The sequence below is a fragment of the Terrapene carolina genome, unplaced genomic scaffold (assembly GCF_002925995.2).
Source record: "Terrapene carolina triunguis isolate 2854851 unplaced genomic scaffold, T_m_triunguis-2.0 Scaffold558, whole genome shotgun sequence".
NCBI classification, from domain to species: Eukaryota; Metazoa; Chordata; order Testudines; family Emydidae; genus Terrapene; species Terrapene triunguis.
Window position 1 is genome coordinate 12620416 of NW_020664909.1, and position 15864 is coordinate 12636279.

The 15864-nt window shown below is 40.1% G+C and overlaps 1 protein-coding gene across 1 annotated transcript in view; it reads left to right on the forward strand.

Annotated features, from left to right (window-relative positions):
* The window catches only part of CRYBG3 (crystallin beta-gamma domain containing 3), a 131272-nt gene that overhangs the window by 80904 nt on the left and 34504 nt on the right, over window positions 1-15864 (forward strand). Inside the window, exons 9-12 of the mRNA XM_024198751.2 lie at window positions 177-291; window positions 1958-1993; window positions 3647-3780; window positions 8332-8458. Of these exons, the coding sequence (XP_024054519.2) occupies window positions 177-291; window positions 1958-1993; window positions 3647-3780; window positions 8332-8458 (412 nt within the window). The remainder of the gene's footprint in view (window positions 1-176; window positions 292-1957; window positions 1994-3646; window positions 3781-8331; window positions 8459-15864) is intronic.

Genomic DNA, 15864 nt, shown 5'->3' on the forward strand with positions numbered 1-15864 from the left:
CTAAGATTGTAGCAACACATTCAAAATCCTAATGTTTAAATGTATTTTGTATTTAAGATACTTTATGTATCTGGTGCATACTGTCTAGCCCTGATGGATATAATCAAGAAAAGAATGTACACTCTTAACATATTTAATTGTTTTAAACAAGTCATTTTTTCTCCTCATTGCTATAGATGGCTTGCCTATTCAGACCCTAATTACAAAGGAGATATGTTAGTTTTGGAAGAAGGCAACTCACCATCTGAAATTTCTGCTGCAGATGTGAAATCTCTGCGTCCTCTAAAAATGGTGAGGATGTTGCGATTCTCTGAATGATGCACCCCATTTAATGATTTGGTCTAAAGATAACTTTGAGTTGAATATTCTCTTTACAGTTTTTTTAGAGATTTTTGCATGTCTAACATAGATATCATGCAGTGGTGTATTACAATGCATTTGCCATTCATCTGAAAAGTTGCTACGCTCCCACATTTGCACATTTAGAGCTCTCAAATAAGTCTGGGAAGGCTGTATTACTTGGTACTGGGAGAAGAGATAGGTGCATGTTTGCAGCTCATACCTCTCTCAAGTGGGTCAAATCAGAACAGTCCAAGAATTGGGAAAGTTAAAATTGGGATTTCATATTCCCCATGTTTAGGAGTTTTTGGATGTAGACTGTAGGTATGGTCTATTATAGATACAAAAATTGGATCCAGTTCTGGGTTTTTGGTCCATCTGCAGTTTGGATGTTGTGGTGGTGAACTGTATTGTTGCAACACATTGACAGTGCAGATTGTGACAGCAAATTTCCATAGAGGTATAATATTCTTCTTACTTTCTTTTCAATGCAAACTTCCAGAGCTTTGGGAATGTTCAAGTCAGAGAGGAACACCGGGTTCCTCAATGCAGTAGGACATCTTAGTAAAAGAACAATTTGTGTCAAGAGGATGTGGATTAACTGCCTCTTTAAATAAGACCCAAAAGTTGTGCCTTTAAGGTTGTGCAGTTTTTGTTGGAACCAACAACAACTGGTTATAAAAGCTTCTTCAGAAAACCTTTGCATACTGGTACAGCTAGAGTCTGCTGCAGGTGCCAGGTCAGAAGAAGAAATAACTACTCAAACTGCCTGGTAATCTTCCTGTGACTATGCACTGCATAGCAATCTTGATACACAGGCAACCTAATACTCCTTTGATGGCCAGCTTGTGGATATAAACGTGGAAAGGGATGGATACAGATACAATGGCATGTAGCTTTAATGTGTACATAAAGGCTCCAAAGGGAGATGTTTCAAAACTACAAGGGGCAGTTACGTGCCCAGCTCCCACTGAAAGTCAGTGTGAGTTGTGCACCTGCCTTCCATTTGTGCCTTTGAAAATCTCTCCCCTATTCTGCAAATATGTTGAAGGATTACAACAATCCTTGACTACCGTTTCCAGCACTGGAACATTGTTATTCATATGCGATGTTGTGCCTCCCTTCATAGATGGCTTACATTGTTCTCATTCCTGGGAATTTACCCATCAGCCTGTGTTCTGGTGAAATAAGTTTTGATATAAATAACTTTTTGGTATATGATCCCTACTGCTTTAAGAAAACTTGTAATATATGTGGAACAGTTTTAAAGGTTATTTTGATTTTTTTCTAATCTGATCAGTGGTATAAGTGAATGACAAATAAGTAGTAAATACTTGGATCCATAGTGCAAGTAAAGACAAACATGTATAAAGTGTTGTTTTGGTTTTTTTTATTCAGAGGCTCGTAAAACGTTCTGTGTTTGTAGATCATTTTTATAGATGTTCCTTGGTTTTGTGAATTATCAGTCTATTTAAATATCAATTAGATTCAACACAGACTGGAATCATCTAGTATAGCTGCAAGAACTGCATACTCCTCTAGGGTTATAAAGTGTACACATATGGAAATATAATTTAAGATTTTATGTAATTATTTATTTATGTATTTTATATCTTAGGGTGGACTAAAGGTACAAATGCCTATGAATGTTAAGGTAAGTACCGAGCATGCTGCCAATAAAAGATTCTGTCACAGAGAGACCCTGATTTAAGACTACTTCCTTTTCTTAGTGTGGGAAATACCTCTTCTCTATTGTCTGTGGAATATTAGATTAGGCATTCTGCATCTGCCCACTTCCTAAGAACAAATTCTGTGATGCTACACAGCCCAGGAGTTACATGTGCTTTGTGAGACATAAAAGCAGCGGCAGGATTTTTTTCCAAGATAACTGAATGTCAGTTGTATGAAGAAGAATTTTAAAGGAACTACAGTCTGAAGTGAGTTTCTCCTGGTTGACACATCCACAGGCATCAGTGAACAAAGGACCCCTGTAGGTCAAATGTCTACTTCACCACATTCAAAAAATAAGAGAAAGGAAGTACACTCTCTTCCCTTCCCTTCCCTCCCCACCCACCACTGCAAGAGTCAAATCATGATTGGGAGGGCCCATCTTCTGGAGCACATTGGGGTGTGTGTGATTGGAGTCCAATTGGAGGGTGGGAAGGGAGGCCAGAAACATTTTTCTTTGCTTTTAGTCTGCCCCTCCCCCACCCAGTTCCCCACAGAAACATATATGGCTCCAGTTAACTTATTTTTAAAAAAAAAAAAGCTGTAGCCTGGCCAATTGCATGCCAGAGCCATACCCATAGAAGGGAGTTACTCTAGCACCCAGTGCATGTGACGCTGGTGAAGGGTGAACAGGTGAATCCAGAATGAGGAACTGTGCAATGCCAGAGGTAAGGAACCCATAGAATTTCCCTGCACCCAGGCAACTCTTCAAATCCCAACAAATTCTGATAGTGGTTTTTTTTTTTTACTGTACGTCCAATGGAGGCTGTCCTGTTCCTCTATTCATGTCTGTCTAGTGCAGATCCATCAGCCACGGATTCCTTGGCTGGGAAGACCATGGATATTTTCTGCTGGATCAGGCTTATGATGTCTCATCACTCAGCTCAAATGAAACTCTGTGAATCTAGCGTATTTCATGGATTTTAAATATATGGGGTGAGATTCTCACCCCTGCTTGCTTCTTTACACTGAATGAAAAGGGCTGGAGCAGCATAAAGGAGCTCTAAGAGCCCCAGATCCAGCTTTGAGACGATTCCCGCAGCGCAGGATTTGAGAAACATAGTCATAAGATTGCTCTCTGAAAACACTCTGGCAAGTCTCAGTCTAGGCAGCCTGGGAAGGGCATATTGGGGCTGGCAGCCGGGCTAGAGCACGTAGCACTGCAGAGATTCTAGGTGGCCTGGGGAAGCTGCCTTTACCTAGGGCTTCTCACATGGAAAATTTTATCAGCATAACTGTACTGTTTCAGTAATCTGTGGCCACTCTTGTTCAAGTAAAGGTGTCCACACAGACAGTTATAGTGGTATAATTATATTGGTATAACTATACTGGTCAATTTTCCTGTGTAGAGAAGCCCTTAGACTGCCTGCTACAGCTGTCAAAATCATACCAGGGCTTGTCCAGACCCTGGAGCAACCTGCAATCAGGAGGGCTTAGGAGACACAGCACAGAATTTCCACCATGGTGGGGCTGCTGAGAAAAAAATTGCATTCCTGGACAATGCGGCACTATATGTGTCAGATTTTAGATTACTAAAAGTTAAAGTACTAAATACATTGTTTCAAACCACATTCTCCAGATAGTAATATATGAGAAAAAAGATTTTGGAGGATGGGCCAAAGAGCTTTCTGGAAACACTGATGCTGTCCCAGCACTCTTTAGAAGTGATGAGGATTTCCAGGGAATTGGATCAATACGTGTCATTGGTGGAGTGTGAGTATATTTCATTTTTGTATTTAGTGTTCTCTGTAAATAGATAAATGACAAATTACTCTCTTTATAAGTAATCTAATTACAACCAAGGTTTCAAAAAATAGTCCTAGGATAAACCACAACCACAAACATTTATGTCTTGGAACAAACATTTGTGGAGTATCTATACTAACATATGCAGATGTGTTAAATAACAAGGTAATTGGCAATCAGTTAAGGTGAGTTAAATATAGTATAGACAATATCTTGTGTGGGCAGGGGAAGGAATGGATTGACTTTTTTTTTTTTTTTTTATTTTAAATCTTAGGCCTTATCTTCACTAGGAAAAAAGGTATGTGTTTAACTTGTGTTAGGTAATACGTGGTAACTGACACTAAGTAAAATCCTAGTGCAGACAAGGCAGTTTGTGGTTTTCACATGGGTTAACAGGTTGAAGTAAACCTTAGATTCCATCCTCCTCCATTTGATCTACTAACTCATGTAAAAGCTGTAAAGTGCTTCATCTTCACTAGGATTTTACCGTGTGTCGGTTATTCAGGCGTTTGCCAAAATGAGTTAACAACACACCTTTCTTTTCCTAGTGAAGATGTACCTGGGATTGATTTTCCATTGTTCTGCCCATTATATAGTCATTTACAGTTGTGCAAAGTGGGTGTAAAAAGCTACCATTCCGATTTGGTAGCATTTTAGCATCACTTTCCATGGTTATATAAATGATTCTCTTAACATCTAGAGACTGAGACTATGTCTACACTAGAAATGCTACTGTGGCACAGCTGCAGTGTTGGAGTGTAGATACTTAATACGGTGAAGAAGGGGTTTTCCCATCACTGTAATAAATTCATTTCTCTGACAGGTGGTAGCTAAGTTGACAGAATTCTTCTGTCAACCTAGTAGTGTCTGCACTGGGGCTTAGGTTTACTTAATTACCTAGCACAAGGCATGAACATTTTTCACAGCCCTGAGTAATGTAGTTATGCCCAGGGCCGGCTCCAGGCACCAGCAAAGGAAGCAGTGCTTGGGATGGCTAATGGAAAGGGGTGGCACCTCCGGGTCTTCGGTGGCAATTCGGCGGCGGGTCCCTCGGCGGCAATTTGGCAGCGGGTCCTTCGCTCCAAGAAACTGAGGGACCCATTGCCAAATTGCCGCCGAAGACTGAAGCGGCGCGGCTATGCTGCCACCGAAGTGCTGCTGATCAGCTTTATCTTTTATATTTTCGCTTTGCGGCTTGGGGCTGCAAAAAAGCTGGAGCTGGTCCTGGTTATGCCAACCTAACTCTGTAGTGTAGAACAGCCCTGAGAGAATCAGGCCTTTGATGCATATCCCAGGAGCTCTGTATAACAACTAAACCAACCCACTGTTCCTTCAACCCCACCAAGATCTGCCACTTTATCTAACAGTGCATGAAAAACTTATAAAATGAAGGTTTCTGCTAGAGAGATCAGCAGTGAAATAGCTAGCAATGACATTACAGTTGTCCTCAAGGTTTCCAGGTTAACTTCCAGTAAAAAGACTGGGATGGTAAGCACCTTATGCAGTTATTATTTCATGTTGTTTGGAGGATTTCACAATCACTACATTCATAGAAAACTTAAATGTCAATACCTAAAGATACTACTCAAAGACATTATGGACAAGCTCTTTGGAAAACTTCATATTTTAAAAGTTATCCTTCTGTCTAGTGTGTGGGTTGTTTTTTTTTTTTTTTTTTTTACAATAACTTGAACAGCTGAACTAATCTAAGCCAAATGTTATAAAAAAATAAATCCATTTTTGTCTGCCAAACTTCAACCCTGACAAAATTTGTACAGCAGTTGTAAATCCTTGCAGGAAAGTTTTAATGAAAGAAATACTCAGACCCTTTGCCATTGTCGAATGAGCTGGTGTTGCTATAATGTGCATATTGTAAACTCTCTCTTGAATATTAAAGCTTAACTGACAGTACTTGAGTATACATTCCTATTTTTCAAATATCTTGTAAATTTGATTAGTCTAATTTTAATGGGAACTTTTAATTCCACATCACTTTATAGCACAACTTTTTGAAGCCTTATAAAGCTTCTTGTGCTATTGTGCACTTTTTCAAAGTAAAATTCATTGAGAACACTCAAAATTGATGCAGAAACTTATTTTTAATCCGGTTTTATCTATTCAGAATATTTTAAAATGGTACAATTCCCTGCTTTGCAGTACAAAAGTATTTTACATATGCATTATTTTTATACATGTTCTATTTTATTGGATTTAGTATTATCACTTGGTTAGAGCAGAGGACACTGACTCCATAGAAGTCAATGAGAGTTTTGCCATTGACTACAACATGGCCAGGATTTCACCCTGAATCTCAACATTCCCAGGATGTGATGTTGGTTTGGCCACTAATAACTCTCTGCATGACCCTTAAGGTTCTAGCCATTATATTTATGAAAATGTGTTGAAATGCACTATAAGACTATGACAGAAACATTTTTCAAGAGTGTTGGTGCATTACACTTAGAGTTGCAGCTAGCAAGAGATGTTAAGAATAACAAGAAGGGTTTCTTCAGGTATGTTAGCAACAAGAAGAAAGTCAAGGAAAGTGTGGGCCCCTTACTGAATGAGGGAGGCAACCTAGTGACAGAGGATGTGGAAAAAGCTAATGCACTCAATGCTTTTTTTGCCTCTGTCTTCACAAACAAGGTCAGCTCCCAGACTGCTGCACTGGGCAGCACAGCATGGGGAGGAGGTGACCAGCCCTCTGTGGAGAAAGAAGTGGTTCGGGACTATTTAGAAAAGCTGGATGAGCACAAATCCATGGGGCCGGATGTGCTGCATCCGAGGGTGCTAAAGGAGTTGGCGGATGTGATTGCAGAGCCATTGGCCATTATCTTTGAAAACTCATAGCGATCGGGGGAGGTCCCGGATGACTGGAAAAAGGCCAATGTAGTGCCCATCTTTAAAAAGGGGAAGGAGGAGGATCCGGGGAACTACAGGCCAGTCAGCCTAACCTCAGTCCCTGGAAAAATCATGGAGCAGGTTCTCTAGGAATCAATTCTGAAACACTTAGAGGAGAGGAAAGTGATCAGGAACAGTCAGCATGGATTCACCAAGGGCAAATCATGCCTGACTAACCTAATTGCCTTCTATGAGGAGATAAGTGGGTCTGTGGATGAGGGGAAAGCAGTGGATGTGTTATTCCTTGACTTTAGCAAAGCTTTTGATACAGTCTCCCACAGTATACTTGCCAGCAAGTTAAAGAAGTATGGGCTGGATGAATGGACTATAAGGTGGATAGAAAGTTGGCTAGATCATTGGGCTCAACGGGTAGTGATCAATGGCTCCATGTCTAGTTAGCAGCCGGTATCAAGCGGAGTGCCCCAAGGGTCGGTCCTGGGGCCGGTTTTGTTCAATATCTTCATTAATGATTTGGAGGATGGCGTTGACTGCACTCTCAGCAAGTTTGGAGATGACACTAAACTGGGAGGAGTGGTAGATACGCTGGAGGGTAGGGGTAGGATTCAGAGGGACCTAGACAAATTACAGGATTGGGCCAAAAGAAACCTGATGGGGTTCAACGAGGACAAGTGCAGAGTCCTGCATTTAGGACGGAAGAATCCCATGCACTGCTACAGGTTAGGGACCGAATGGCTAGGCATCAGTTCCGCAGAAAAGAACGTAGGGGTTACAGTGGACAAGAAGCTAGATATGAGTCGACAGTGTACCCTTGTTGCCAAGAAGACTAACGGCATTTTGGGCTGTATAAATAGGGGCATTGCCAGCAGATTGAGGGACGTGATCATTCCCCTCTATTCGACATTGGTGAGGCCTCATCTGGAGTACTGTGTCCAGTTTTGGGCCCCACACTACAAGGAGGATGTGGAAAAATTGGAAGGAGTCCAGCAGAGGGCAACAAAAATTATTAGGGGGCTGGAGCACATGACTTATGAGGAGAGGCTGAGGGAACTGGGATTGTTTAGTCTGCAGAAGAGAAGAATGAGGGGGGATTTGATAGCTGCTTTCAACTACCTGAAAGGGGGTTCCAAAGAGGATGGATCTAGACTGTTCTCAGTAGTAGCAGATGATAGAACAAGGAGTAATGGTCTCAAGTTGCAGTGGGGGAGGTTTAGGTTGGATATTAGTAAAAACTTTTTCCTGCTAGGAGGGTGGTGAAGCACTGGAATGGGTTACCTAGGGAGGTGGTGGAATCTCCTTCCTTAGAGGTTTTTAAGGTCAGGCTTGACAAAGCCCTGGCTGGGATGATTTAGTTGGGGGTTGGTCCTGCTTTGAGCAGGGGGTTGGACTAGATGACCTCCTGAGGTCCCTTCCAACCCTGATATTCTATGATTACACAAGTAAACTATTGTTGGAGATCACATAATAAAATGGAGTATTGATCCACAAAGAATGCTTGGTTGGTCTGTGTTGTAATCTCAAATAACAAGCATTGCTTTGTTCCTCAACTGAGGTTGATATTTATCTTAGGAATTTATTATGTTGTTTCCCCTTTTATTCTTGGTATGATGCTGTTGTACTTTTTCTTCTAATTGTTTTCTTTCCTTGTGGTTACTTTAGATGGGTTGCCTATGAAAAGGAATGCTATAAAGGCCGTCAGTACCTGCTGGAGGAGGGAGATTATGAAGATGTGCACTCATATGGGGGAATTAGCAGTATCCTGTTGTCTTTTCGGTTCCTACAGGCTGTAAGTACCACTCCTGATTTGCTAGTCTGTTTCTTGCATCACTCTTTTTTCCATTTAATTCAAGTTAAGCATGGATTCATAGATCAAAAGAGATTATTTTTTCATTCATTTTTGTGAGGTCGCCTCATGTTTGGTTGTTTCCCGTCTCTCCCCCTACCCAACCACATGCTTGCAGAAAAATTTCCTTTTTTCTTTTTTTCTGCACTCCCATCTGTACAGTGAAAATTACAGTGTTTTGTGGAGAATGATATAGGTTCTAAGAGGTCCTTCTTCAAGGAAAGAATGTATAATATTACAAAAATCCTTGCCCACCTAGAGAATTTTCCAAACCCCTCCATACAAGAAATGTCACTTTTTAAGAGTGAGACAATGCATCTTTGTCCTTGTTTGGCCCCATCACTGTAGTATCTGAATGTCTTTTGTGTGCTGCCTTAGCCACTTTTTTTTTTTTTTTTTTTGAAGTATGGTGCTTCTGAACATGTGCTGTGTTGCACTATCTTGCATTTGTTTATAGTTGCTGATTTTCTCGGCAATGGTGCAAAACTACATAGGGTGCAGGTTGCTGTTTCAGCTGTTTAGACTAGAATAAATGCAAAAGTGTGATTTACCTCTGAGTATGTGTAGTAGTTCTTTATTAACATAAAATAGCTTCTCAACACAACAGCTGTTGCAAGCCTTACACACTCTGCCTCAGTGGTTTTGTGCCAGAAGATTTTGGCTATAAAAATTATCATAGTGAGAAAATTCCTGTAACTAAGATGTTGTTAGTAGGGATGATGATGGAAGTGCCAGTGAAAACTGAGCCACAGTCTGATGTTGGAAGAAATCTTGGATGCTTCATGGATTAGAAAGACATGGGATTAGAACATCTTTATCACTTCCTTTGTTCAAATATGCTTCTATTTAATTTTAAAAGAAGCTTTGTAAGCAGCTGTACAAGACTGTTTCCTTCTGAGAATTGAAGAGCGGCCACTGTAAGATTACATATTGCACTGCAGTATCCCATGAGCCAGCAACATTTGTTAAAATGATGGCACAACTCAGAAGGTCTATCATATAACAACTGTAGTGATTAATGTACAGGCAATGTGAAAATAGGACTTTTTTTAGAGCAATGACATCTCCTGCAAAGAAGGGTCTGCTAGTTTTGCTGGGATTGATAGAACCTGCATTTCAGTATATTTTTCTGCAGCTTTCTGAAAAAAGGTCCCCAAAAAATACCAGAGGAAAAATGTTTGATATTCACCGCTGAAGTTCTAGGAATTTTTTGTTTTAGATTTAGGCATGAAGTATTGTAGTCTATACCCACTTCAGGCATCTATTTAGCACATATTTGGACACTTGAAAAGATACAATATTTATAAGGAAAAAGTGTAACTGTTACTATATTCTGAGATACAATATTACTGATTTAAACATAATTATCTGGCAAACCTTTGAGGTGTGAAAAGCTTTAAGCATCCATGAATCATTTACTATTTGAAAATATATCTTTCTGCTAGGGAAGTTGCTGTTCTGAGTCCTCTTTATCATTACTCTTTTGTGTGTTTTGTTTCTTGTTGTGAAATGAAGATTTACCTAGCAATTCTCTTGTTGCACATATAAAGATTCAAAATATCTGTGGAATGCTGTAGGAGTATTACACATGTGGACAGATCTTTAGATTGATGCTACTGTATTTACAGTAATCTTTGAAGTTGCCACAAAGACAGTTTGATTTTTCCTAGGCTTATATTAGCCTTTGTGACAAGATAAGCATCTCCACATAGCTGCATGCAGGGAGGAGAAACTTCAGAAGGGTTGAATTTAAGGAGTGCTCAGGAAGGAAGGGAGGGACCATTTCTCAGGGGCTCAGTTTGAAGTAGGTAGTTGGGACTTTGTTGAGTCCGTGCCTTAATTTAAATATCTCTGAGTTCCCATGAGTAGGGAGGCAGGAGGTCCCATTTCCTTTTCTTACTGCAGCATGAAAAATAGTGATGAATTTGGGCAGGACCTTGTTTTTTTAAAAGGCATTTGTGAATGCTGCATCTGAGAGGAATCTGTCTGCAGGTGCAGAGTGTGCAGATACACAGACTGCTGAGTCAGACAGCACTCTGGAAGGTTAGGTGAGCCTGGCTGCAGATGGTGGATATCTGAGGACGGAGTCACCTGTTCTTCACACAGACTCCGAAGCAGTGGTGTTGCTCTGGAATCCCACTGCATGTGTGTGAAATCCCTTTGATCCTCAGGGTTTCTCTGTGGACTTCTCAATGGTTTATTAGAATATTTTTTGTTTGTTTAAATATTTATGCAACATCCTGGATTTAGACTGTATTTACCAAAAAGAAAGACTGATAATCTCCCAGCCTGCATTTATTACATTCTCTTTTTTTTTTTTTTAATTTTTAAATCCAAGTTTAGGCTGAGAGTAAACACAAGAACTGTCGATCCTAAATATACTTTTTTTCTGGAAAGTTACAGTTTATTGACTATAGGCCCTTAGAGTGAGCTTACTGCTGTGATCATAATTGTAACAAAATGAAAATGTATTCCGGGAAGAATAAAAAAAAATACAAAGCATGAAGTGGAGAGTGAATTTAGAAAAGGAACCTAGAATAGTGAATAGCTGAAGGATTAGCCTTATAATTTGTGATTAATTGGTGTGATCGAAACCACAAAAACTGTGGTTTCCTATACCTTTACGTGATGGGGTTTCTTACTGAACTTAAAAAAATACTTGTCTCACAATCACTAATGGTTTATGTTGAGGCTATTAAGAAACAACCTAGTGGGAATATGCATTTTCATCTGTTTGTTGTTTTCCTTAGTAGACTCCCTTTCAAGTTCTAATCAGTCCCAGCCTTTATCTGTTAAAACTAGATGAGATCCAGAATACTTTTCAACAGTTAAAACTGTCCTCTTTGAGACCTTAATTCAGCAAAGCACTTAAGCATAGATTTAAGTCCCATTGTTCATGCTTAAAGTTAAGCATATATTTAGATGCTTGGCTGAATAGGAATGGATTTACATGCATGCTGATTTAATTTGCTTGAATCAAGCCTAAAACATCCAGCATGTTTAGGTCAGTAAAACTGATGTCTTCAGAGCATCTAGCTATTGTACCATGGAGCTCTAAATTAATAATGTATTGTACATATATTTGTAGCTAGAAAAAGGGAGCCAATGCTAACTGTAAAAATTGTATGATCAGAATAAAATGACTAATGCCACTAATGCCCTGCAATTTGATTCAACCAATAGTTTGGGTCGCAAGCCTAAGGTTTGAGAGATCCAGGTTCAATTTTCTGCCCTGCCACAGACTTCCTTTGTGACCTTGTACCAGTCACCCAGTCTCTCTGGGCCTCAGGTCTGTACAATGGGGATAATAGCCCTGTTCTACTTCATAGGAGTGCTGTGAAGATAGTTACGGTAAAGACTGTGAGACATTCAGACACTACAGTAATGGGGAGGGGCATATAGGTACCAGAGATAGATGGGGAAAATGAAGATGTTCTGTCTGAGAACGCTGTTTCTTCAGTTCATTTGACTGCAAATAAAGCTATTTAATCTTTTTATTTCTATGTCTTGGAAGATCTAGATCTTAAGCTATTATGTCTATTAAAAAGTCATCCGATCAGCAATGTTAGCCCTATAATTAAAGGGTTCATTGTTTGTTTTATTTAAAATATGGGCAACAACTGTGGGACACTCCTTCTGGACTCTGTTATTTTTAACTCTTGTACACTGCTTTTAGATTAATGGAAAAATACATACTGACATGATTTTCAATCACAACACCCTCTAAAACAGTGGTCCCCAAACTGTGGGGAGCGTCCCCATATGGGGGCATGGAGGAATGTTTGGTGGGGCCCGGGCCAGCCCCCATGGTGGGAGGGAAGGGAGCGCCACCCAGCCCTGCCCTCAGCTCCACTCCAACCCAACCACAGCTTGGGCCCTGGCTCCCAGTCCCGCTCCCAGCCCTGGCTGTGGCCCCAGCTCTGCTCCCAGCCCTGCTCCCAGTCCCAGCCACGGCTTCATTTCAGGTCTTGGCCCCCGACCACGGCCCGCTCCCGGCAGCTGCTCCTGGGCAGCTGCTCCTGAGCGCGGCTCCTCGGGGAGGGGGAGCATGGACAGGTTTCATTACAGATAACGGACATGGCGGAAAAAGTTTGGGAACGTTCCTCTAAAACTCAGGAAGAAATCTCATGTAGAGAGAGGCCTATAGTCTGCCTGGTCTGGGGGGAGTCTGATGAGAGTACGTAAACGGTGCCATTCAGAGAGTTGAAAGTTGAAATGTTTTCAGTACTAACAGGTATCTTAAGTGTTTCTAATCCTAAAAGAGTTACGGTGTGTGTGTGTCATTGATGAATATCTAAATAGTGTAATTTATTGGTCAGAATTTAACAGGATATCTAAATATCCATATTTATGTTATCTTTATTTTTATTAGTATCTAAAATTATCTTCTCTGTGGTTACTTCTGAAGGCTCTGGTTTTGGCCACTGAATCTGTGTAATTTGCAGACAAACTGGCCATGCCTCCTTTTTAACACTGGCAAACGCTCCCTCTGTACTTGTGTGGCGAAGACCACTGAGAATTGTGTCCAGTGGCATGCGGAAGGTGTTCAATTCTTCCCCTTGCCCTCTAACAAACACAAACTGCAACTCTCCGGCGTCCTTTTTTATATAACCTTGATTAGTACTTCTCTGAACACCTATTTTGTTTTCCTTTTAGCTAAAGAAAAAGTGTCCTGTTGCTCCTTTCCAGATTGCTATATGTCCATCCCTCAGTGCTAATCCGCACGATGTAAAATCCTGGTGGATAATCAGTTTTTGGCTAGACGACTACTTCTTTTTTTTTTTTTTGTAATTAACCTAATGTGCGCATCTTAAATTTTTACTAAAAATAGTCCATCTCTATAAGAAAAACTGAAAATTAATTGTCAAATAAATCCAAAGAGCCTTTGCAAGATGTGCCAAGAAAACCCATACGGAGAGTTCGTTGTGGCTGAATATATTCACTCACAGATCAGAACGGTTCCTTCAGCACCTACTGAGGAGGGATTGTTTAAGTACCCCAGCTGGCAAAGATCAAAGATGTTAATGGACATATGCACACACTTATAAGATTATATAGCTTTTATGTCCATTCGAAACATCTATTACTACATAACATGAACTGTCATCAGCTCTAAGGTGGAAGGTCTGAGTGTTTTGACAGACACGAAAGGTCTTGCTGCAGAACTGAATTTTCAAATGTACTGGCAGCTGCATTATCAGCATCCAGATTTGATACACTAGTATCAAGGACTGTGATAGGGAGGAAATGAACAAGGGTACAAAATCAATTTATCAAAAGAGAGAAGAACATTGTGAAGAACTGGTTCCTTCAGTAATGTTTTCTTCGTGTGTAGACCATTTAGCTTTTTCTCTGCCTTGTAAATCTTTTGTTAAACTATTTTTCAATTACATGTTGCCTCTTATTCACTCTTCTAGCCATCAGGGAAGATTTCTAGGTGGAAGTTACAGGTAAAATGCAGTTTCTAGTGTATTACCAGTGTTTTGGGAACTGGGCAGTCTTTTTTTTTTTTTTTTTAAGAGCGAGAGAGAGAATCTGCAATGAAAGATTTAGGAAAAAACACTTCATGTATCTCCAACAGAAATGCATAGTTCTGGTTTTAGTAAAAGGATACTTCAATACAATAAAAAAGTAAAAGACAATAGTTCAGGGGCAAAATTTGACCAACTTTAATTCTGTGGGAAATACTTGATGCAGCCTGACTGCTTTTTCAGAAGCTTGGCTAAAGTATTTCTGTTCCAGGACAGTTAATCCAGTTGCTTTTCACAAGCACTAAATTCACTGAACAAAACATTTAGAGGTTTGTGTTTTTTTTTTTTTTTGTTTTAAGTTTTCTTAAAACAAAACACTGCCTGTTTATATTGGATTTACAGGGTCTAACTTTCAAAAATACATATGCAAATTTCATATATAATTTACACCTGCAGTAGCTGCAACTGTTTAAAAAAATTAACAGTTATACTCCTGTATTTACTTTGTCACTTGTAAGTTTGCTATAATCAGTGTAGTCGTGTTTAGCCACATTAAGCCCTGATCCTGCAATAGGTCCATGTCATGAATTACTCATGCAGGCAGTCTCATTGCGGGCACTGGGGCTCCTGAGGAGTGCAAGGGTCTGTCCACACAGACATGGCTGCATCATCAGGGACTTAGTTTGTAAGCTTTATGAGATAGATATTTGTCTAGCTCTGTTTTTACAGCACCTCTTGCAGCTGGTCCTGATCCAAGGCCTCTGGATGGTACCATAATATAAGTATTTAATAATAATAATTTCAATGGTAGTGTACTAATGTATCTGAGATCTCCATCAGCCACACAAGTTGCTTGATCTCCTTATAACTGAAACAAGGTTTCTTCACTATAACACAAGTGAATATTAAAGAAACACTGTAAAGTAGGTTAGGTCCAGAATTTAGTTTGTGTTTAAAAATGAGGAGGGGAAAGTTTGTTACATTTTTTCAAAAAACAGAAAACAAAATCTAACCTTACAGATGTGGTTACATTTATTTTTTAAACTTTACATTAGTTTTTTTTGTTAGAATTTAAACAAAAAGGTGAAACCAGCTGGTAATTTTTCATTATCCAGGCAAAGAGTGGATTACAAAATAATGAGCTGGCTAACTAGTTAAAAATAAGTAGGACTTTTAAAACTGAGTTTGACTGAATAATCTAAAACTGGATTAATAACATGGCAAAGGGAATATATTCGTTTTAAAAACATAGGGCCTTTTCATCCAGCCCTGTTAAAAAAAAAAAATTGCGGGAGGAATGAAAGGGGAGGAGTCTTCACCAAGGTTCCCATAGCCAAATCTTTCCCCCAGATTATTGTTACATCAGAGTCGATCCCTCGTGTTCCTGCTGGAAGGATAGTTTGCATCCCAGTCCCTCCTCTGCTCCATGCACGCAACCTGGAACCCAAAGACTCCTCCATTCAAAGGAAGGGTGGTGCTAGAGAGGTATCTGACTCTTCCTTTCTGTGAAAGCACGGGGAAGATCCTTGAGTTCCTTAGCACCTAAATCCCTTTTGAAAAGGGGCCTCACTTGGCATGCCTAAGGCCTGGTCTACATCTAAAACTTAGGTTGACCTAGCTACATTGCTCAGGGCTGTGAAAAATGTACACCCCTGAGAGACTTAGGCACCACTACCATCGCCCTAGCTATCGCTTCTTGAGGGGGGCGGATTTACTACAGTGACAGAAAAATCCTTTCTTATCAATGTAGTAAGTGTCTACACTATGGCACTACAACGGCACAGCTGCGGTGTCATAGCTGTGCAACTGTAGCACCTGTAGTATAGACAAGCCCCTAGCTGAATGCCTTGTAATCACTTAAGTGCTTTTGAAAATGTT